Raw genomic sequence first — 25,831 nt, 5'->3', positions numbered from 1 at the left:
ATGCATGATTTTTGGAATTCGGAAGTGCAAGGAATCGTGTTACCAGTCTATCAGTGCCCAATGTCGTGCTGTTTTGCCAGTTTAGCTAAATGGAAAAGGTTTTTTTTTTCCCTTTTGTGCTTCGAAAATATTTTTCTAACCTCCTGAGACATAAAAAAAAATCTTTCTCTACTAGCTGAGCTGATTGTAATAATTAAAAAATAATTGAAGTAACACAAAGTTAAGTATGAAAACACTTTTTATACCTTGCTCTTCAAAATCACCCAGGCTACTTTAAAAACTGTGAGGGGCTTAAACTTTTCATCATTGAATAATCTAGTCATGTCTGCCCTCTCAGCTTCAATGAGATATCATCTGCCTCCTGCTCTGTTATTCACTATTCCAGACTTATAAGTCCATAACAAAGACGAAACTACAGTCTCTGGATGTGAAAACCATTCTGTCGGTATATTGCTTGTAATTTTTCTTGCCTCATGCTAAAAATTTTACTCACAGTTGAAACATTTTATTTTTCGTTTTCAAAATTCAATCCAAATAACTATAATCCCAGCCAACCATACAGAAAAATAATTATCATCAAATCTTGTGTTAATTTCATTCGAAACTGAATCTATTACTTCATGCAAAATATTCAAAAATCAATGTTTGACTTCACATCATCATGTAAATTGTTGTCACTTTTTTTTTTTTTTTTTTTTTTTTGCGCCTCTTTAAACTTGGCTCGGAGGAAGAATTTTTTTGAAAAATTTCACGATTGATTGAAATATACATCTATAAAAAAACTATTTTCAGTTTCAATTGTAGATTTAACTGTGGTAGTATGGTGCACAGATCAATTGTAGATTGAACTGTGGTTTGAATAGTCGAGTAGCGGATTGAAGATATAGATTTTGATAGAGTAAAGCATTTTTCAAAAATCTTTTCCCAATGCAAACAAATTGGATAAAAATTCAAACGAAGTCATACATGCTAAATGGCATGAGCTTTTTCTCCATTGAAAGAATCGTTTTGCAATAATTCTTCCAGTCGTCAAAACACTACTTTGAAGTTATAGAGAAATGTTTTTATCGTTTTAACTCTTGAAGATTATCTTGTGTCAATCCGCGACTGCATAATTATAGAGCCCCATAAAAGGTATTTGGTTGATATGTCTTTTTTTTTTATTCAATAATCACATGCATTTTAAAGAAGTTCCTATGAAAGCATTATAATGCATTGAGCAGCTGAAACGTGTTTCTAACAGAAGAAAGCGATGAACACTCATTAAATAAATTTACACTTAAAAAATGAGTGTAAAAGTGAATGTAAAATATCAAGGAATTTTCTTGTGAAAACCATACTGCCACACCACTTTTTATGAGCCTCTCATATTTTACATACCATTGTTACACTGGGCACACAAGTGTGAAATATTTAGCCTATATGAGGCAATGTCTTCTTTAGTTAAAATTAACTATGGTTCTCTATCAGTTTTCTGTGTTCTGAAAAAGCCGAAAATACTTCATGAATTTCTAAGTAATCGTTCAAATGACGAAAAACACTTTTTCTAGTCTGAGAATGTGTCGAGTTTCATCAAATAGTTGCTGAGAACCAGCGAGATTTCCTTTAATGAACATTGATTTCCGACTTACATAAATTGAATTCACCCATTTTCTATCATTCTGCTCAAAAAATTTGGGGGTGCGACCGCCCCCTCTTGACCCCCCTATTTGCCGCCCCTGACTGGGACCAAAACGATCCGATGGGTCCGTCTGATTAACCGAAATCGAATGTTTAGCAAAACATCCGGTGCGGGGGGGGGGGGGGGGGGAGAGAGAGAAACAAATGATTTCATTTGTTTCTCTGTTACCTAGTATACCAAATTTCATCTTTCTAGGCCTTACCGTTTTCCCGGGATGCGCGCCACACACACACACACAAACATCTTATTTTATTATATGTATAGATATGTATAGATAGAAGAAGATAGAAGATATGTATAGATAGATGATTCAAATATCAAATTCAAGACAATCGCAACATTAAAGACTTTTGAAATTACTCGCAGCAATAATGATACGGAATCATTCGATCACTATTTCCCAATAACAATTGAAAAAGTAGCTCCAATTTCCAGTAGCGTAACTACGGGGTGGAGTGCCCTGGGTGAACTTTAGAAAATGCGCCCCCCCCCCGCAGGGTCGCCTCGATGGGAAGTCACCGGAGGTCACCGTGACCTCCCCAATTATTATTATTATTTTTTTTTTGGAGGGGGCATGGACTAATTGATTCGACAAATTAGGAGACAGAATTGCAACTTAAATATTCTTTTTCTTGAAGAGTTTTCAATGATGCCCAATGTTCCTGCGCAGTAGATGTAATGCATGTATATTTGTGCATGCTCGAATTTTATCATTCGGAAAAATTGGGATTTCATTCGGCGAATTGAGAATTTTCCCCCTTCCCAAAAATTTCAATTCGCTCCCACCATTTCACATAAATTCAATAAAACCAATAGTATTTGCAGTTCGTTAATAAATATAAATAATGTACATGAAATACACCGCCAGTTCAGTCATTTCCAGCCGAGGACTGCAGTTTCGTGCTTATTAGCACTCATCAGCCCGGCATAAGAAAGTGACTGAGCTGGAGATGGAAAACCTCTTAAGGAAGCCAAGAGTGCCAAACAAACTGGTAGCTAATACAGAATTAGCGCAGACCAGACGAGTGACCGAAGCAATGGTTCGGTTCAACTCGAGGATTGAATGCAAAGGCATGGTATGTTCAGTAAATTACCGCCCAATAGCCAGGGCTAAAGCAGAATTACATGAAAAAAACATTGAACATGAAACATGAATTACATGGCTTCCTTAAGAGGTTTTCCATCTCCAGCTCAGTCACTTTCCTATGCCGGGCTGATGAGTGCTAATAAGCACGAAACTGCAGTCCTCGGCTGGAAATGACTGAGCTGGCGGTGCATTTCATGTAATTCTGTTTTATCCCTGGCTATTGGGCGGTAATTTACTGAATATACCATGCCTTTGCCTTCAATCCTCGAGTTGAACCGAACCATTGCTTCGGTCACTCGTCTGGTCTGCGCTAATTCTATATTAGCTACCAGTTTGTTGTGCACTCTTGGCTTCCTTAAGAGGTTTTCCATCTCCAGCTCAGTCACTTTCTTATGCCGGGCTGATGAGTGCTAATAGGCACGAAACTGCAGCCCTCGGCTGGAAATGACTGAGCTGGCGGTGTATTTGATGTAATTCTGCTTTAGCCCTGGCTATTGGGCGGTAATTTACTGAATATAAATAATGTACGTTCTTGAATTAAATGAGAATAAACATTTTTCAGTTCCGTTTATGTTTTTTTTTTTTAAAACAGCTTTAGCTTTTAATAGAACTTTTTTCAAGCCAATAGGAGAATGTATAATATAAACATAATTAACACATTTACTAAAAGAAAGAAAGAAAAATTATTATTTAAAAAAAAAAAAATCAAAGTCTTTAAAAAATTCTATTATAATTAGGAAAGCAAAGCAAATACAAAAAGCATTGCTAATCTGAAATTGACTAAATAAACATGACCATTTACATACAGGCAAAATAAAAGCAGTATATATAGAGAAAATACTTAGCCTAAGAAAAACTATATACTTCAAGCTATAACACGACAAAATGTTGCCCCCTTCCCCTCAAAAAAAAAAAAAAATTACTCCACTACCGCTCCCTGGTATACAAATTATATGCTTGTAAAACAAATTGTGCGCTTAGCTAAAAACTTAAGCTAACTCAATGAATCGGAATAGAATTTCACGCCACTGGAAAAATCCCTCCCCCTTCTTCCCCCTTCTTTTTTTTTTCTTTCTTTATTTTTCTTTATTTTATTTATTTTTTTTGAAAATAATGGATTTTTCCATTTTCCCCTTTCACTCTTTTTCTTGCGAATTTTACTTTTATTTTTAATTTTATTTATAAAAGCATTTTTTTACTTATAGGATCAAATTTAAAAAAATAAAAAATAAATGCCCCCCCCCCCTATTATTTTTTTTATCAGTCGAAATACCGCGGCCTGGCTGCTGAACCCCTGGCGAGAGTCACTCCTGCTAACCGCTTGGCACGCTACTGGGTATAGGGTGGGGCGCAGGGAAGTTTTATCAATATTTCATTCTTCTGTCTGTTATTTTTGAGAGAAAAAAAACTTCTTTTGTGTCCAAAAGCAAAGTTTTTGTATAAGATTATATCAGTGTTCAAAAACCAATGCCTTATACATTAACTACAAGTTTTTCACCTTTAAAATATATATTATTCCCTTTAATTCTTTTTCTTGCGATTTTGAAAAAAAAATTTTACGCATCTTTCAAATTCTATAATTAAATAATAATAATGATAATAATCTCTATAAAAAAACCTGTTTTTTAAATCAGTCGAATTACCGCCCCCTGGCTGCTGCGCCCCTGGCGAGAGCCCCTCCTGCCAACCCCTAGTTACGCTACTGCCGATTTCAATGTCTTCAAAAGGTTTGCATTAGAGCTGGAAACATCAATTCAAATTTTAATTTTGTATGCTGTTATAACTTCCTTCGTATGCTTCTCGGTATACAAGATAATACAGTTATACAAGAATAGTCACGGTTAGAGGAATAGAATGCGAATTTGGTATCTTAAGTTTTATTGCAGACGTATAGAAAGTTGAAATTCAATTCTACCTCCTTTTTGAAGCAAGTCTTTCAACTCTGTCAGGCCTGTACTTTGCTGTGCTAAGCATAAAAGTCGTATTTGCACTTTTTGTCAAAATTGAGTTGCGGTCACCAGGTGGTTCTTTGTCACATATTTCACCTAAATACAACGTTTTATGGTAATTTGTCGATGGATTTTAATCTATAAAATTTGCATCTGAATCAAATTGATACATGGTGGTGCAAACCTTTAACGGCAATTTCTCCTTTCGAACTCAGTTGCAGATACGACTTTCGCGCGAAGCACGGCAGTAATTCCAAGAGGAGCTTGGGACACGATTAAATGCACGTTAAATTCAGTCACTCACAAAAAAAGTATTCATGTTTTTTATTTATTTATTTATTTTTTAGTAAAAAACTTAAATGAACTGTCAGTTTATAAAATTATTGAACAGCTAAAAAATACTTATCCGAATTTTCATTGCGTTTTCCATCATTATTTTTTTACATTGTTTTATAAAAAATGTTCGCGCTTTTAAAATGCTGTAGGAATTTTCTAAGGTTCTGCTGCACCAGGTCGTGTTTGTTTTTTGTACTCTTTCCTCTCTAGAGTCACAACAATCAGGGCTTAATTTCTAACAAACTAAGTACAGGAGCCCTGTAATCCCCAAAACTTATTTTTACGCGTAATAGAAGAGATTTTGCAAAAAAAAAAAAAAATGTGCAGGAGGTCCTATACAAATTCAACCAAGACTACAATCACAATGACTTGCACACTACACATTTAAGAATGGTATGAGTACTGCTTACTCTCCCCCCTTCCCTCCTATTTTTCTTTTTCTCGTTTTTCTGTTCTGTTCAATTTTTTGTTAAGAAATGATTTTTCATTTTAAACTATTCTACGTAATTTTGCTACAAAATCTCGCTTTCCCTCCGTGGTGCCCATCCCCCAAGAGCAAGGGCGCACCCCCCTCCCTATTAATAGTACCTTTCAAAAGTAAGCCCTAACTCCCCAAAAGAAAGAAAAACACCCCCTTATAACACTCCCCCTCCCCGAAAAAAATTTAATTGTGCAGTCTGCAGCACGGTTTCCTTGGTATACCGAAATGACGGGTATGGAAAGGAAAGATGAATTTAAAAGTCTGTTGACAGGTTTTAATAAATTTTATTTTTCAGGAAAAATAAATGTTTGATAGTGCTGCCATCTGCTGCGGCAGTGTTAAACAATTCAGACAATTCTTTAAAGAGTTTTCACCATTGCTTATATAAAACACAAGATGTGCCTTCAGAAAAAGAGAAAAAAGTAAAATAATAATAATAATAAATTGCAATTATATATATATAAAAAATGTGGGAATAATGGATGATATAACCATGGTTTTGATATACTCAACGCATATAGTGGCACGGAGCTGAGAAGACCATAGACTGTGCATAGGAGACGCAGTTTTTACCTTCAAATGAAAAAAATAAAATTTTGATGCCTACATAACGGACATCATTAAAATAAAGAGCATACAATCTAAAACCAAAATTAGTTTCTACCATCGAAAAAATAATTCGAAATGCCTTTTTATAATTTTCAATAATAAAACTCGTATAAATTGTTGTTTTACTTACAGATTTTAATTTTATAGTAAGTCGGCAATAGTTTTGGCACATCGGGCAGCTTTTAGTAAAATAAATTTTGCTTACATCTAGTTTCACTCTCAAAAGAAATTTCTTCGCATAGCACTAGATTTATTTTATTGCCATGCTTTCCTAAAATAAAAGGATTGCAATCCTTCAGTATGCTCATTATTTAGTAGCTTAAAAATGATGAACATTTTTCTTCTTCTACTTTACCACGTCCATTTCTCCATGTAGCATACAATAGCCTGCTATCAAATTGACGCTCCTCCTGCTTTGGGGTATCTGCGCTCGATTTCCTTAATATCTTAGTGAAGTATTTTTATCTGTTTTTCACAAACTGATTTCAAAGATTTTGGGGAAGTAGTCCAAATGCGAATGTAAGAAATGCACTTTCAAACTCATCAACAACCCAAGTCATTTAATTTTGTTAACATATTTTCTATGATGGATTCAAAGTTGGACTTCTTCCCCAGGAATTTTGTATCAACTTCTTTGAAAGCTTTGAAAAAGCCTATGTTTTTTACTTAAAAACTAGTTTAGTTTTAATAAGTTACCGAACCCGAAAATCTGCACCTGTGAAAACACCTTCCTTTATTTTTGCTTCCTCCTGGAAACTCGTTGCATAGGTATTCAAAATAATATCCTTCTTTTAATGAATTTTTAACACAAATTTTTATCAAGCTAAATTTGATTTTAATCGGAGGCAACAAAGCTTCATATGAATCAACCAAACTTTTCTTTACTACATTTTCATTTTCAGGTTTGAATGCTTTCCTATGTGGAACTCCTTTTGGTCCGATGTTTCTTCTTCTCTTGTCCCATTCACACAAGCAGCCAGGGTACTTTTTGCATCTTGTTGCTTATCCTAACTGATCGAACCTAAGGCCCGGAATCGTAGAATAAGCTGCCACACGTCCATCATCTTGGGGCTAAACGATGCTTTCTTCTATGTCCGCTATGGTGAAGTAACGTGTTTTGCTTCTTGATTATGATTTCTCATTAACTCCATGTTAATCCACAATGAAGAAGCCCCACATTCAAGATGGAAAACAAGCTACAGTAGACTCGATTATCTGCGGGAAAAGGTGGTACGGTAAACGCGGATAAGTGAATTCGCGCATAACCAGCAAATTAAATAAAAGCGACGTTAGTGTGTGTGCAATAGCTTTAAAACATCTGCAAGACTCGCATACATTTGAACTACACCTAAAACGATAACAGTGTGTAAAGAATGATGCATAACTACAAAAGTATCTCTCATTATTACAAACGGAGTTCGTGTAAGCAAATTAATTGCAACGTATCAAGCCACTATCCAGCTAGGTTACTTTAAAACGCAAAGGGGAGGGGAAAGTATTTTTTAAAGACTAGTCCAGTAACATATTTTCGCGCTTAAATAGTGTAGATCTGAAAATCAGTAAATAGGGTAGGTCTAAAAATCAGTAGGTACTGTGGAACTAAAAGCCAGTAAGTAGTGAAGGTGTAAAGCTCTAAGTAGTGTAAATCTAAAAAATCAGGTTTCAATCAGTCAGGTGTCAGGGTGAAGAAAGCTATAGGAATGTCTAAAAATAAATTTTGCAACTGGTCAGTAAAAATGTGTGCAATTATCTACATTCAGTTAATCATTGCCGAATAGTGTGAAAGATAGCGGATAATCGGGAGTTGGCTGTACTTCATTATAACAAACATAGGAAGAAAGCGCATTTAACCCCAACATGCCGCTACTTATGAAGCCCTCTAAAGGCTAGCTAAGTCCAGCTGAATGAGATCTAAGACGTTTAAGAATTTCAAAACAAGAAGGGGACTCTGTCTCACATCTTCCTTCTTGAGTCCTAGACAGGAGAGCAGATGGCCAGGACTCATTTCTCAAGTGTTGCATATCCTCTAGATGGGGTAGATCTTTTAAAATTTGAAACTTTAAGAGCCCACTTTAAGTTCCACTAAAAAGTCTCGATATTGTAGACTGTTATACACGGTTACCCTCAATATTCAGAATACCTCCTGGGTGCATGTCACTGTACCAGTTGTGTGTCGGTTGGGAACGCCAGGAAGAGGCAACTTGTATCCTTCTTGTTTACCAAGAAGTTGGGAAAACACTTAGGACATTGCACATTGGTCTGTCCATGTTTCTAATAATTTTTATTGGGGAAAATCAAAGCTTAGTTCGCGTAAAATTATTTTAACACATAACGCAGCAATAGCACTGAAGCATAGTTGCTGCCATCAAGCAAAAGCACTGCTTTGTTGATTCCTTTTGAGTAGTTTAACAGTATATTAAAATTCTCCATCAATCCATAAACATTGCTGTAGTACACCAAGCGACTATCTTGAGAAAAGGGTGTAACAAAATCTGTTTCTCTCTTTCTGAAGTATGAGAAATAGGCTGCAGAAGCTAGTTAATTTCTTTCGCCTAGGTCCAGGGCCTAAGATTTCGGAAAATTCCTCAGAAGAGCACAAATTTAGGGAAAATGTTGAAGCTTGCTGCTATCTGAAAAAAATTAAAGGTTAAATTAACTTGAAAGCTGTTTCTTTTTTCCCATTTTTTTCCGCATCAGATGCAGGAAAATCTCCAGTTTTTTTTCAGCAGTGATGACCTATGACATTTTTTATGCGCATCTCTTTCTTTAATAGACCTTATTAATGGTGTAGCAGCGGCCCATTTAACTTTTCGTCTGAGAGTATTTCAATTCAGTATTTAGTTTTAGTAGAGCAAAAGAAACGCTTATTATTTCGGTATTAATGGATTTTATATGCATAATAAACATGTGTAGGGTTTATAAGGACTTATGATTGTGTGAAAAATGCTGAGATAAGTGTCAAATAAAATAGTCTTTTTTCTGCTGAGGGACCAAGAGACTTAAAATTAGGAAAATACGATAAAAAAGAAAGTATTATTTACCAAATGAATCATTTCATCATTCCTTTAAAACATTTCTATCTTATAAATATTCAAAACACCTCTCTTTTTAAATAAAAAAGAGATTTTTAGCCGAAACAATGTATGTGTTAATGGTTGCCGGTGAATTGGATTTTTGTTCGCTACAATACACTCAGTGACCGTTAATACCCGTAGTTACGTCATCTGAATACAGTACATTGTTATACACTCGATTGGAGGCTACGCAAGTGATACTTCTCAATTTGTCAAAAAAGATTATACTACGTATGAACAACAAATTTGATAATTTGATTTTTTTACTTTGAAGGAATCCTTCACACGAATATTTGCTCAAATCCCTTCTTGGGTACACCCCTGCGAATATTAGTCCAGTAAAATTATTGTTCACATATAAATGAAATTCTGTGTTCAGGGCTGAACTAAATTGATGTTGTTTATAAAAAATTATATACGAATACACAGCAAACATATTTTTAATACTTTTACAAACTTATCTTACGTCGAAAAACAAAAATATGTTTCAAACATTTATCGAAGCTTATGTTCACGATATTTTTTTTAATGCATTGTAGTGGAAAATGCAACTGGAGTTCACATTTGAATGATTTCCTATTTTTATAGTTTACAAAATGTCAAGCATTGTAGACATTGAAAACTAAAATATTGCGCCCCTCTTGTTCACTTCATCCATTTCATCCTTCGAAAGCTATTTTTATTGTGGAGTTGATCACCATTGTTACACTTTTAAAATTCGGTAAAATTTAAAGTGTTATTGAAAGTTATTGCACGCGCCTCTTCTATTAATTTTTATCACAACTGATCTAAATAAAAAGAATAGTATGAATACTGCAATACACCAGACAGTCCGGTTATCACATCCAGAGACGGCAGTTTAGTTCTTATTAGAACTCATCAGTGTGGATTAGTGAATAACCGAGCTAGTATAATGCATGTAGTTCTGTCTTAGGGGCGGTAGCTTACTGCTAAATACCCAAGCTTTGCCTTCAATTCACGATTCGAACCGCACCATGCTGTGGACACTAGCTGGTGAGATAAATATGAATTCAATTTATCTAGCAGTTTGTTGGCACTTTCAGCTTCAATGAGATGACATCTGCCTCTGTTCGGTTATTCACAAATGTAGATTGATGAGTTCTAATATTAAGAACAAAACGAGTCTCTGGATGCGATACCCGGGCTGTCTTTTATATTGCATATAGTTGTGCCTTAGCCCCAGCTTAGGGGCAGTAACTTATTGCTAGTATGAATGTTGTTACGGTTTGGTTTAACTGCGAAAACAAAATTTACCTCTGAAAGAATGAATTCCCAATTTTTGTTTGAATTAATTTCATCATATTAAAAATTACATTTTATTCTTGCATCTCTTTTGCTTTAAGATTTTTCTATCCTAAAAACATACGAATAGTATAAGAAATTCATTCGTATATTCGTAGTTTCAAAATGTTAGAATTTTTGTTTTATGACGTTATAAGTTTTTAAACGGGAGGAGCAAGTCTTGCATTTATTCCATAGATGGTAGCACAAGATATTAAAATACTCTTATTTTCAATGCAAATCTTATTAATATTATTATTTAAATCAAGTTCAGAGCCGACGAAACGCCATGTCAACCCAGTGTGAAACAAGTAGGGGTCCATTTCTTGAGGGAGCCCAGATCGGAATCTGTGTAGTTTCAATTTGACAAATTTTCTGAGGGGATGGTAGTCTGGCGATCAAACTGACCGTTTTGGCTCTCGGCGGCCCTGATCAGGTCCGTCATTGGGGGGGGGGGCAGGAACTACAATGGGGTCGTTTCCAAAATTTTAAAAGTATTTTTTTCTGAAAGAGCATGCTTAAAAGCATAGGATCTGACCATTTTTAAAATAAATTGACCAAGTTTAATATTTTTAAAAAATTACTTTAATCGGTGCGCTTTCATTGGTTAACTCTGCCGATGACATCATATGATGAAATGCCATTCACTGTTGCCATTCAGAAGAGCACAATATTTAATTCGCGTCTTTACTCACGTGTACCGGCAACGATGTGGTTGATAGCAAGCGTAGAGGCAATTTTTAATTCGCTGCTTGATTATCATAACGTGGAAACGCAGTGAAAAATGCACCAAAGGACATCATTTGTGACGTCATAAAGACCACGCCTTGTTTGAAAAATCGGACATTTTTAAAATTTAATTAATAAATAACTGTTGGGAAAATAAATTTATTTTCTGGGTCCATTTTTTTTTTTTTTTTTGCTTATTCTATCAATTTCTGTAACTAAAAGTAGTACTTTTGACTGAAGGAAACAACACCATTGCACCTGCCTGGTTTTGAGAAAATAATGCATTAACACAAAAGCAGATATGATTTTATTTTTTATTTTAAATATTCATTTTATTTGCGTTGAACTTACATAACTTGCGCCCTCAACCTTACCTGAAAAAAAAATAGAAATGACTGCCCCCCCCCCATATCTTTAATTATTCATTATTTTAACGTATCGTTTATCTTCTTGATTTCGATATGCTAGGAATCTTATTTCGTGAATTCACTACCTCTCACCTATTTATCTTTAAACTGCTCGTATAAGCATAGTCAAGATTTCAAGTTGTTTCAACGTGCTTATTACAATGAGTACCATTAAAAATGAAATAAATTAACAATTCCTTCGTATTGACGAAGTGACAATAGCGTTAGTGTTTTAAAACACCGAATGGCTTAAAATTAAAATTCATTATTTTTTTCCGAAATATGTAACTATATTGGCGGTACAATCACTGAATGATTCGTTTTTCAGTTTAAGCAGTTTTGCGCAAACTAACGGCCCGTGAGTCACATGCGGCCAGCTTAGATTATCTGTATGGCCCGTTGTTTCGCTTAGTTTTGCGAATCGAAAAATACGATTGGTCCTAATGTCACAGGATTTGGAGTCAGATATTTAGAAATTGGTTTCTGGAAAATAGATGAGAATTTCACATGAACAAGTTAGCATCAAGTACCAAAAAAAAAAAAAAAAAGAAAAAAGAAAAAAAAAACCATTCGAGTTTTGACGTCATCAATTTCAATTATGTTTTTCGCAAAAGATCTGGTTAAAATGGCAAATCAATAACATCTGAAATGATAGGGATTAGTCATCTGGAAATCTTGTATTTAGATGAAGTTTTGCTTAAGTTCATCTATGTTGACATTTTTCCTAAAAAAGCGTTATTTTACACCCCTCTCCCTTGACCACTCTTTACTTGCGTGTGAGCAGATTTGTATCTGCCCAACGGCTATCGAGTGGGACAGTGAGTAGGCAATGGGCACCACCGGAGTCAGGTCCGTACCTGGGTCCACGGTGTCTAGAGTCGTAAGTGGTTTAGTTCTCGTTCCCTTACGGGTAGGGGGGCCCCGGCCGAAAGGTCCGTTCTCTGGAAGCCCTAGATGGCATAGCAGAGCGGGGTTCCCTGTTTCGTACCCCTCTCCCTTGAAAAAGGAATATCTGCTTAAGGTAAGCCTTGAAGGAACGCAAAACGATTTGTAACCATTGCGACGAAAATTTTTTTTTCCTAATGAATTTTAAAACAACAAGCTAGACTTATTCTCGTCGTCATGACATTCTGAAAAATCAGAACAATATCAACCTCGGTCAAGCCAGCTTTTAATAAGCGATTCGTTATTGCTCAATAACAACAGTTCTTGGTTTGTCATTTTCATTTTGTCATTTGTAATGAACATATCTCAGATGATACGTCTATTACTAAGTCGAAAAAACTAATTTAAATTATGCCTATGAAAGCTATCAAAATTCAACGGGGTCGTTTGCGAAATTTTAAAGTATTTTTTTCTGAAAGAGCATGCTTAAAAAACATAGGATTTGACCATTTTCTAAATAATTTGACAAAATTTAATATTTTTCGACAATTATTTTAATCAATGCGCAGATTCAATTTCATTTTTTACGCTTCAGCACCTGACATTACAATCGATGAAATGCCACTCACTGGTACTATTAGCCCTGAGCACAATATTTAATTCGCTTCTTTACTCACATTGGCTGACTCAATAATATGTTTGATAGCAAGCGTAGAGTGCAATATTAAATTCACTTCTTAATTATCATGTTCTGGAAACGCGGAAGACAGCAAGCGTAATCATTCAGCGTGCCAGTGCAGTGCGGGCCAAAGTCATCACTTGTGGCGTCACAAAAGACCACGCCTTGTTTGAAAACTCAGATGTTTTAAAAAATTAATTAAAAATTAAACGTTTTGACAATAAAAGTTTTTTTCTCGCTCCATGTTATTATTATTTTTTTCCCTCATTCTATCAACTTCAGTGACTAAAAGTAGTACTTTTGACTGACGGAAACAACCCCATTGCATTTAATATAAGAAGAGTTTATGTTCCTTATCAAGCTCATACAACGAAACAAGAATATAAGATTTTTGGACTCTTTGCAGGTATTTTAAGCAACAAACGACAAATCTATCAAAATAGAATATCGCTTTAGGCATTTTCACGTTTGAAACCAAATAGCCCGGAAAAAAACCCCATCATAGACCAAAAGCGAAAAGCTCACCGTTTTGTTCTTGAGATCCGAGGTGACAGACTGCGATCGATTGCGAAGCATTTCGAACATCTTGGAAACGGCGCCCCGGCTGTCCGATCCCGAGCGGGGCCGATGGGGCTCCACCAGGACGTTGCCCCCCGGGGGCGTGCTGTGCATGGCGAGGGGGGACGTGGGGCTGACGACGGCAGAGCGCGACAGGGAACCGCTTCCCGAGGACATCATGCTTGACCTGGGGGGAGAAAGAAAGAAACAAATCAGCAACAGCCATTTCCGAAAATAGATGGCACGGTAGTAATGGGAACATTCACTGTTTTCCCCGATGGGAAATTCGCAGATCAATAATTCCAAAGATCAGAACCCTCATCTAACATATTTAATACCTGAATATAGTATCCTTAGGTGCCAGCAATATGATATTAAGAGAAACTTTCGCGAATGGTATTTCAGAACAAAAATTTGATTAGGATAACGATTTTAAAAATTAAACAATATATTTTTTTCTTTTCTTAACATAAGTTAGGCAGGGAATTTTCAGAGAAAGAAAAAAAAAATGTTAAAGATAGTTATACAAAAGATTAACGAAATTATTTATTTGTTTATTAAAAGCATTGCACACTACAGAAATAATCCAATTACAGTGGCAACAATATAGAAAAAGCAATTACAACAAACTATACATTTAAAATATTAAAACAAAGATTTAAAGTTGTGAAATGACAAGTTAAAAATATCTAAATCATGACAATGAATGTTAAAAATTTTGTAAAATTTAAAAAGACAAAAGTTATCAACATAGTTCCGTCTGGTAAAAATATTTTTAAAAGAAGAATGACTCCTAAGAGTCCTACCTGGGACAGCAAGTTGTATCGAATTGACGATATCTGAGCAGTCAATAAATATTTAACTTTTATTTATTCCCTGCTAAAAATTGACCGCTTGAATATTTAAAGTTAACGAAGCAAAACTTTTTATGGAATTATAACTTTAATAAAAATTAAAGTTATAATTCAATAAAGAGTTTTGCTTCGCTTCGTATAAATGTTATTTGCTTGAAAATACTTAGCAGTATGCTTTCCATTTCCCTACATAAACACTTAATTTCCAATAGCAAAAAATCAGTCCTTCCACGGGAAATTTAAGTTAAAGTTTTAAGGAACCAATTTATGGCAAATTGTGAGAATTAGTCATAAATTGGTTTCTTTTCACCTTTTGGGCGTATTAACGGCCATGTGGGGAAAAATGAGGTAAATAAAAGCACCAAGTGAGATAAATAAAAACACAAAGTGAGGAAAATAAAAAGCATTTCCTTTCATTTTTGATAAGTCACACGCTCCAACGCGAAATCATAATTTAAATAATTTAATTACTTTACGCATACGATACCCTTTCCGACAGATTTCCTACCGATTTTACGATGCAATAAGACACACATTTCAAATACAAAATAACTGTCAAGTGTTTTTGTTGTTCGGTCTACATTGTGTGAACTTTCCTCTCTTCTTTTATGCACTGATGGTTGCTGAGTTTTAACACAATTTTTTTTATTTGTACTTTATGCACGTTGTTGTCGTTTTTACTTTTGTCGTTCGATCTACATTGTGTGGACTTTTCGGTCTTCTTTTATGCACTGATGAAGGGGTTTGTATATGACAGCCCTGAAACAACTGCTTTCTGAGTTTTTAACTCTATTTTATTACTTTATTTGTACTTTATGCACGTTGTTGTCGTTTTTACTCAACTGTCAAGTGTTTTTTTTAAATTTTTTTTTATTGCATCATTGAAATGTATTCTGTGTAGAAAGCTATGATTGCACTTAATTCTTACTTATGACATATAAACCGACTTGCCTATAATCACGAAAGAAGTTTTTGTTGCCTAAATTGGAAGTTTTGGTTTTAATCAGGGCGTCGGAGTCGGACTTATTTCGGGGTAGAGGAATCCGAGTCAGAGTCGGGAGTCAAAGGTTTATAATCTTAAGAATAGGAGTCTGTCAATTTTCCTCTAAGCCCGCAACTCTGCCAGTGCTAGCGGAGGTCGAGTCAGACTGATTTTGGAGTCAAGAAATCGGAGTCGGTCATTTTTCCTCAAACTGAGCAGCCCTGGTTTTAACTAACCATGAGTGCATGTTCACTGGTTTTATGTTACATGTGCAAAAGTCACACAAGTAAAAAACAAGGCTGAGGAGTCGGAATGGAAAATGACTGACTTCTGACACCGGGAATTTTAGAGTCTTCGACTGAGACTCCGCAAGTAATGGCAGATTTGCAGACTCTGAGGAAAAATGACAGATTCCGACTCGAGAATTTTAAACCTTCGATTATGAATTCCGACTTCTTCACTCCAAAATCAGTTCGGCTGCGACTCGGTAGCCCTGGTTTTTACTGTGAAATAATGGTTGTTGATACGATTTGTTTTCATTTTCAAGTTTTAATTTATGAATTCTATTTTTGACAACTGCAAATAATATAAAGCGAAATTCGGAGAACTTGATGTTTCAACATAAAAAGTTGCGCAGACAATTTTTTTTTTGATGATGAAAATTATTTCGTTAAGTGGACATTTAACTAGTTTTTATTTACTTTTCAAAGTACAATTATTTATTTATTTATATTTTTTGGCAACGAGAGAAAAATAAAATCCGGAATTCCAACTAACTCCGAAGCAGTCGTAAAAATGAGTGAAATATCAGCAACATCAACGTGGCTGCAGCGACTCAAAGTATGGCGTTTAATAACTCTTGTTTTGAGCTCTTAGAATTTGTGGAAGGGATGATAAATGGAACCAAATCAATAGAGTAAAAGGAATTCGATGGCTCAAGGAGGCTACAGGAAACAGCTGCGAGAAAATCGGGGTAGAAAGAAAGAATTTTCAGACGGCTAGAACACACTATGAGCTAAATTTAGCAATATTTCTATGGCTTAAATGTCTACTGAACAGATTACCATGGCGTCTCAAAATATTACTACGCAAACTGCAGAATTTATGGTTTCTAAGACTGGTACGGAACGCAAAACACTCAAAAAGAATTATATTTCTGACCTGAGCATTAAGCTCTCAAAGAGTTTCAAGGTCCCGTACTGATTTCTCCAGATAAGAAATAATAATAGTAATAATAATATTTAAAAAACTTTTGAAGCGCAAATTAAAAGATGAAATAACAGAAAAAAAGTGATATTAGTGAACAGTTCAAAGTGATAAGTACAGCTTTTGATTCTAACATGTTTATTCCTGGTAGACATGTTTCCATGTACGTGTTTACTAGTCACAAGGAACTTCTTTATCAGCTATAGCATATGACTTATATAACAAAACTTTTACGAAAATCTATTTTGGGTAATCTGGCAAATGAATGAACACTGACGCACACTTTCACAAATTCATACTATCTTTAAAAATGGTAATATTTAGTACACGATATTAAAAGCGCACTGAGAAAACTTGTGGTTTGCCTTCAGGTTTTTTAAATGGGTGGCGGAACAAGTGGACAGAAACACAATTTTCTATATTCCTTTCCAGATCTGTACAGAAGGAAACGACTACTTCCACCTCATCAAAGGAAGAACTTCTAAAAAATTATTTTTAAAAAGAAATTACGAGCATTTCAATAACTGAGAGGTGTTAATTCACTGGTCGTAAAACCATTTTCATAACAGTTTTGTTCAAATATATCAAATTGAGTTTCCCCAGCACCGATGTCTTCTCAGTGGACAATTGTTCAGAGAAGGAAACTTTGCAATATAAGGGCAATTTTGTGCTAGGATAACGTTTATTTAATTAATAATTTCTTCTGCACAAATGGAAACGTTTTTAATTCCGATCGATTGTTTGATATCAATCTTGGTATTTTAAGCATTTTTTATTCCTATCAACAGTTAGTATCAAGGTCGCAACTGGAAGGCAATTTAGGGTCAACTTAAACCACTTGTCTCCCCCCCCCCCCGTCTTCTAGCTAGGTAGACAATTCTAGAAAACGGTCAGAAGTAACACTCAACTCCATTTTTCAGCAAACGGATCATGATTGAAGAGAGCTTTATGAGCTCATCTTTCTGCCTTTGAAGACAGCTATATGATATGATACGATGCTTCTCGCCAGAGAGATAATTTCAACAGCCAAAAAGTTGAGTTGCAACGTTTCAGCGAATAGCTGGTAAGAGTATAAGCTGAGGGGCTGTCCACACACAAATGATGTTACACTTCTTTCAGCATGTTTAACCCACTCCCTCCATTGTCACAAATTGTCGCACTTCACCCCCCCCCCCCCCATTATCACAAAGTGCTACAGTTCACCCTCACTCCCTAATTATATGACAAGCTATTTTTCATAACACATATTCTTATTTAAAAAAAAATACCTGATGTCACAGTTTCTGTTACCCTTTCTTCCTCCTTGTCACAAATTGTCCCAATTTCACGAACCTCTTCCTCCTCAATGCGTGACATCACTTGAGGCAGTGAGAAGCAAAGGGATGCAAGTGTCAAATTAAAAAAATTGGAGATAAGCAGTACAATTGGTAGGTGAACCTCTACTCTGTCTTGGGGCAAGAGATAGTAACAGTAGCTCTGGTAGGTGTTGCTATACAGTATGATTTAGAAAAACTCTTCTGTCTATTCTTCACGAGAAAAGCTCCCGCCATCAAGTCTGAGCCCGTCTACTGCCATAGAAACGAACTTCGTTCATTTTCTGCAAGTGTTAGCAGAAGGGGGGGGTGGGGGTTTAGCGCCATTTCGCCAATCGTCTTCTCGCCTTTGTGCAATATGAACGGGTTTTTTGCAGCATTAAGCTTCCCTAGGAATAATGAGACATGCCTCGTTGCTATAGCAACAGACAGGCACAGACATTTCGGCGGGGGCGTTTCTCGAGATTGCCGGACAGTAAGACCGCAACTTTAAACTGGTTTCACTCAAAACTTGAAAATTTGAATATATCCCTTTGCTTCTCACTGCCTCCTGGACAGCACCAGACATGAATACTTGATGAAACATTCGTAATCACGAACAATTACATTTCAAGGACGCCTGGCAAAAGTGGGGGGGGGGGGGGAGCTTTTAGCCGCGAAGCTAACATACAAAGCTAGTAGAATACTGAATCCTACCTGAGCGAAGACATGAAAGTGGGCCTTTTGCTTTTGCTGTCCGATTTGGAACGCGGCCGGAAAGCATCGAACAGCGCTGTGGCAGATTTTTTGCCGGCGTCATCCCCGGATTGCCTCCTGAAACGCCCCGTGATGGATCCAGATGAAGATTCTCGGCTGCTGGTAGCAGACGAGTTGGAGGAAGGGGGGAGAGTTTTGTGGGTAGTGCCACCGGACAGTGACCGGATACGCTCTCGGTCGCCGAGCCGGACGTCGTCCGGCAACGCCATCGTCCGATTTGTGTCGTAATCCTCTGTGACGATGGTGGGCAGCACCAAGATCGGAAGATCCTGAAATGGAAATGAGGAGAATTTTAGAATGCTCCCAGTGAATCTGATCCAAAGAACAGTAATTAATAAATGAATCAATAAAACAGTTAAAATTGGTTAATGAAAGAAGAGGAAAATGTCAAACACTTGCTTGTTTAGTAGTTGATCGTAAATATCGTGGGAAACAAATGAAACAACTATTCGCAATTCCAATAAACTATAGGGGGAGCTGCAGCCACTGTCTAATGGCGGATGAAAAAGGTAAAACAAACAAATGCCGTAACGTATAACTTGCTTTGACACTTAGTGAATGACAGTATTTTTTTTATCGTGTTTGTAGGAAGCTTTATTTTCTATTCTTCTGAAATTACATTACACCACAAACTGTCTGAAGCCTGTAATTAACCCCAATGAAACCACGCGGAATGGAATGTTTTACCTTTTTCTTTAGTATTGTTAATCACCGCTAGGTAGTGCATTCGAGCTCTGGAGTTGCGAATAGCTCGGGCTACATCCGCTATATAAATAGGCCGGCGCATCAACTTAAGTTAAGCCATTTTGGATCAGATTTTTCATTGTTGCGGAGCTGGGGTTACCAGAGCAAAATTTCGGGTTTTGCCAAATTATCCAAAAATAACACTTTATTTAATAAACAATTCACGTGTCGCTAATAATTGCTCGCAGTGAAAACTCAACAAACGCGATAACTTGCCAGAAAAGACAACCACTCAAACACGCGCTCCGATCCAAAATGGCCGATCTTAAGCTGATGCTTCGGCTCTTATGTGTATATATAGGGGCCTTAGCTTGGGTAAACCTAACCTGACAGCGTCGCAATTCTGTGATTAGGATCTGCACAGCTTTCAAAATGCTGCCAGGTTGGGTTTGCCAAAACTATGAATTTGTAACATCAACTTCAACTGAAACAAATTTGTAATGCAAAACTGCCTATGAAATCATTACGCAAAAAAAAAATATTGCATAAAACTTATTACAAGCTTCTAAAACTTTAAAATATTGCCATACCATAAAAAGCAAGTCCATTGTCTCTTTAACCAGCAAATCCAGTTGTTCTAGTAACAGCAGCAGTTCTTCTATTTCGAACTACGCAGCCTGAGTATCAATATTTATCAAATTCATCCATGCGTCAGAGGAGAAACACATAGAAAGTTCAACTTTTTAACTTCAGAAAAAAATCATTCTAACAGAACGTGTTCTCTTTCTTGTAATAGGTATTTCTAATATCACTTAAAGCGAACGACAGCTGATTTTAAAATTTTTCGTGGCGTGCTCTTCAACAGAACGTAGTCATATTATGGGAGTTCAATTCTCGTTTAAAACAAGCAATAGATGTTTCTGAAGTTTCTTCCGACAGTGAAAGGAAGAAAAGTGGAGTGCTATTTGCAGCAGGCGTTTAACAAGGGGATTTTTTCGGACTCATTTATGCTGTGTGTGTGTGTTGCTTCTGTCATTTCACCAACCACTGTTGCTATTATAAGTGCTATTAATTCCGCGGGGTCTTACCCTTCAGAAAGTGCAAGGGCAAGCAGGATAACTACGCTCCACTTGTCTTCGTCCATTATCGTACAATTTAAGTTAAATCTGGTCCCGAGTTCTTTAACTTTATAAGCAAAAAGAAAAAGAATGGGAGGAAACGATATTGTTAATTTTTCTTTTTGTCGACGTTGACACGAATGTGTGCTCTTAGCGCTCCCTTCCCCCTCTTCTTTTCAACTAAACCTCGTGCATATGAAGGGAAACTTTTTGAGATTATTTGAAGTGATTTAGCTTTACTAACATTATATTATCTTTCATTTCCTAAATAGAGTTTTAATACTTCAAGGAACTATCAGACTAGTTTTATGCGGAGGTTCTCAAAGTTCAGGATACCACGGACCCCACCTAGAAACGTGCCAACTTTGCTCCCCCCCCCCCCACTTCCCGCCTAAAAAAAAAATTAATTAAATGATACATTAAAATCTTATTTTACAGTATGTATTTACTTTTTTTTTCTATACATTTGTAGAACTACTGTCTACTTTTCATTACTTCATATTTTTTTATGTTGTTTGGTACTATAATATTATTTCAAAATCCAATATATACGAATAAATGTTGTCAAGTTTTATTTCTATTGCATGTTTACAAGAAATTATCGGAATTTGCGTGATAAAAACAATACATGAAGTGAGATCATTCTTCCTATAAGTTATATAACCAGTAAGTATCGGAATTTTAAATAGCAATAGAGAAATGTACAAACGTGTTTAATTTTGTGTTAAAAACACATCTGTCCTTATGTGCATATGAAATACCATATTAGGATTGGTAATATGTGTTAAAACCAAGGATTCTGAGGATTTTGCTATGCCCCCTGTGTGCGTGTACGTAAACGGGTACTTATTTCTTTTTCTCAAAATGTGTTAGCAAAATGCTCTCTTTTTGAAGTAAAAGATGACTTACTCACCCTCAGACCGCAATTATTTTTACTTATCTTGCACTTTTAAGCAGGATAGCACAGTGGACCACCTGGTATGAGCTCGAGGATCCAGTGATCCGCGGATCACACTTTGAGAAACCCTGGTTTAATGTATTTTTTATTACGAAAACTGGCTAAACTGTCTATCTAAGACTGCAATGTGCGAATGCTTTATATTATGTCTTCACTCAATTAGGATGCGTGAATAACACGTAAATTGATTGATTACTACAGTAAAACCTCTCCTAACGGGCACCCCTCTTATGCGGACAATTTTTAATTCCCTAGTTCCAATGCAAATAACATTATTAAACCCCTGTCCTGCGGACACCTCTCTATTGCGGACACAAAAATTTGTCCCGTTAGTGTCCGTATTACAGGGAGTTTACTGTATTTAAATCTATATAAATAAAGAAGAGAATATATAATGTATATATATGTGTGAGTATGTTCCCTATGTAAATCCACACTTTACGTTGGATCTCGACCAAATTTCACAGGAAGGTACTTGGTCACCCGAGAAGGAACGTAGGGAATTTTTCGAAAGCGAAAACAGAACCGAACCATTCAAATTTTAATTTTAGGAACCGAAAATGGCATTGAATGGCTCTTTCTACACGAAATAATTATCCGAACAGTTCAATTTTAAAAATAGCCATTCGGCAACTCGCAAAAAAATACCCTTAGAGGACATTTACTTCCTTCGAATTAAAAAAAAAAAAAAAAAAAAAAAAAAAAAACAAAACAAGGGTGTAAAATCACCAGAACAGTTGTAAGCATTTTTTTGGCCCGATGAAAGAGCAATTTTATATCGAAAATTTATCGTTTGCGTGAACTCATTTTAAATTAGCGTGACTAAAACCATTCAAAAGATTGCCATTTTTTCTTGACTGTGACCAAATAAAATTTTGTTTTTGCTTTGAGGTAAGCATTTTCCCCCTTTTAATTATTAGTTGGCAATTTATTGTCTTTTTTTTTTGCACTGCCAGCAGTAGATAATCAAAGATTTTAGTTGTTGTATTTATGGAGGGTTGCGTTTAATTTATTCAGGAATTTTTGTTTGCCGATTTCTTTCTTTAAGAATGATTATTTTGACGGGAAATTTTACAGTATTTTTGTGTTTTCTTTCCCTCTAATTGAAGCCTAATTTTTGAACACGTGTCACTTGACGTAACTTTTAGTTTTGAGGTAGACCATGCAAACCCGGGCAAACGCAACTAGTAATAAATAAAAATAAGTTTGAATCTATGACAGCAAAATTTTCTTTTTAGCCAATATTAGAAATTTAAAATTACGGCTCTCGGGGCATGCAATTCTAGTCCTAACGTGCAAATTACACCACTATATGATTTATGCCAAAAAACTAAATGGCACGAAGTTTTTTTTTTTTTTTTTTTTGAAAATATTTAATGCGTTTGCCAAAACAACGGACAGTCACACACACAAAAACTGACAAAATTATTATTATTTTTTTAGTATATTTTCATAATTAAAAAAATGGAAGGTAAGGGAGAATAAATAATGATTTCCCCCTAGAAATCACTGAGATAATATTTGACCTCCATGATTGAAGAAAACATACGTTACTTCCTTTTGAACTTTAAAGGCTTTATTAATTTATTCATTGCTTTTATTGAGAGCAATAATCAAGCAAAACATACAAAATGAAATGAAAATACGATGAAAATTTCACTGAAAAATGAAGCCATAATTAAAAGCAACATAGAGATTAAAAACCTTGAGAAATTAATTTTGTACGAAGTTAAAAATTTATCTTAGTACTAGAGATTATTCATCATAATTACAACCAAATTTAACAAAAGGCATTCTTCTGGGAAAAATTCATTAAATTAGGGGAAAAAAAGATTTGCCTAGAGGAAAACTCAGAACATTTCCAACAGTGAATGTTTTAAGATGAATCAAAAATCCAATCAGGTACAATGTAAAAAACTCGACGTAAATAAAAGATGAAACATAAGAAAAATTAAAAGAAAAACTAAAAGAGTGCAACGTATTTTATAGCCAAGAGTTACAACAAAGAAATATACATGCTTTTGAATATAGGAAGCACAAATTATTTCTAAATAAATACCGAACAAAAGATGAGAGTGAGTAGCTTATTTTTTCGATAAAGTTATGTAATTGAAAACGGGCAACACAGATTTCATATGAAACAAAAAGAAAAAAAAAAAAAAGTAGGTTCATAAACAAGCAAACAGAGAGCGAGAAAAATAACAAGAAAAAGAAAGAAAATAGGAAAAAGAAAAGGGAGGGGAAATATCGGTTAAAGACAGTTCAGATTAATGCTGATTATAAAAACAAATCTCTGCTATATTAAAGCAAAATTTAACCATTGCATTGCTTCTACACAAACATAGTGATCTAAAACATGATGTATTTCTAAACATTACCACGTTGGGATTTAAAAAAAGAGAAAGATACGAAAATAAGTTTGAAGAACAGCTAACTTAGTATTTGTGCATTCATCTTTTTCAAACGAGCTGATGTGTGCATCACATGACTTCTTTTTACTCAAACTAATAATGATAATAGTGAGTTAGAGTAAGCAAAGAAACACTTTAAATATTTTCACCCCAAGTTCATTACAACTTCTGGTGAAACCGAACCGAAAACCGAAGAAAAAGATCGTTTTATACAGATAATTCAATGGTTAACATTCTAAGTATCACCAATAGCGACCAAATTGAAACTAGATTTTAAAAAAAAGAAAAAAAAAAAACGCCAAATTTGTCGCAAGTTGGCGACAAAACTTGGCAACCAAAAGCTTGGCGATATATCGCCAAGTAATTGCCAAATTAGAACACCACTTGAGTTTGCATTGAAATTAACAATGATTCCCTCCCAAAAAGGTGTGAAAGACCGCCTTTGGAGCATCCGAATGCAACTAAAAAGGGAGGTGCACAGCTAGACCCCACTAGGAGTCTAAGTACCAATTTTCAACTTTCTAGGACATACCGTTCTTGAGTTATGCGAGATACCATGCGTACATACGCACATACATGCGTACATACTGACGTCACAAGAAAACTCGTTGTAATTAACTCAAGTATCGTCAAAATGGATATTTCGGGTGTTTATACTTCTTAGGCATATATCCACGTGTGGCTGGGTTGGAAAAAAAAAACTCAATATTCATTCGGGGGCAAGCAAAACGGAAATTAAGATCAATTTTTGTGTGAAATTTTTTTTCGCGAATAGAATACTGAATGCAATACAGTAAAAAAGGTAATTTTGAGAAAAACGCATTTAAATGTTCAACTGACGGGATTTCCAATAATTTTGTTACTGCAATCAACTTATAATTTTTGTTGAATTTAATGTCAACCAACTAATTCTCTCTCTCATCATTAAATGCAAATTGCTTCTCGATTTTCTGTTTTAATCCTCACTAGTACTTTTCTGTTTCAGTTTCGTATGAAACTTCTTGTAGAAGGCAGATTTAAAATAGTTAAATGAAGAAGTATAGATGAATTTTAAAGAAAGTTCTAGTTACTTGTTATCAATTCACCTAATGTACCAATTTATATATATATATATATATATATATATATATATATATATATATATATATATATATATATATATATATATTCTAAATTTTGATAGAATTACATTTCTTTGCTTGTGATCGAATTGTTTTTTAGTACTAATAAGAACGTATATTAAATATAACTATTTATTCAGAACTGAGCAGTTATTTTTGGCGTTAAAACCAGAACGAAAAAATTGCGGTCGAAAGCCTGATTTTGATAAATTAAAGCAGATCCAATTTATGTGTAAAAGTTTTCTCCCATAGAAAATGACAGTAACACTCCACATGGAAAATTATAAATTCGTTTCCCTTCGTGTCTGGAAGATATAATTGTTTTGTCACCCAAATTGCAGACTTGTCTGTTTCAACGAAATAAATTCTGTAAAAGTGTTTTCCTTGCGAAAGTAGTGTCACTGCACGAAAAACAACTTATTCCATGTACGCTGTGTGACCTGAATCACGGATAAATTTCTTCCGCCAATGAACGAAAGGCAGAACTCATTAAAACAAATAAATAAATTTGTGATGGAACAAAAGACAAAATATAAAGGGTTGAAATGGTTATTTTACTTAACGTAATCGATGAAAATTTCAGCGTAAATATTTCGCAAACGTTCACAATTGTAATAGCTAGTAAACGCAATTTATTCAGATTTTGACGTT

General features: G+C 35.2%; 1 protein-coding gene across 6 annotated transcripts in view; it reads right to left on the bottom strand.

The window, feature by feature from the left end:
• Positions 1-25,831, bottom strand: part of LOC129216175 (5'-AMP-activated protein kinase subunit gamma-1-like) — a gene marked incomplete at its 3' end in the record, with an annotated part of 463,409 nt that overhangs the window by 219,377 nt on the left and 218,201 nt on the right. For 5 of the 6 annotated variants that reach the window (XM_054850349.1, XM_054850351.1, XM_054850350.1 and 2 more), the window contains 2 exon segments: positions 13,745-13,964; positions 18,829-19,157. In XM_054850349.1, coding sequence (XP_054706324.1) covers positions 13,745-13,964; positions 18,829-19,157 — 549 coding nt within the window. 6 annotated transcript variants of the gene reach the window in all.

Source organism: Uloborus diversus, chromosome 2 (assembly GCF_026930045.1).
Source record: "Uloborus diversus isolate 005 chromosome 2, Udiv.v.3.1, whole genome shotgun sequence".
NCBI lineage: Eukaryota > Metazoa > Arthropoda > Arachnida > Araneae > Uloboridae > Uloborus > Uloborus diversus.
Note: the sequence above shows the minus strand (reverse complement) of the source record. Positions and strands in the feature narration are given on the sequence as shown.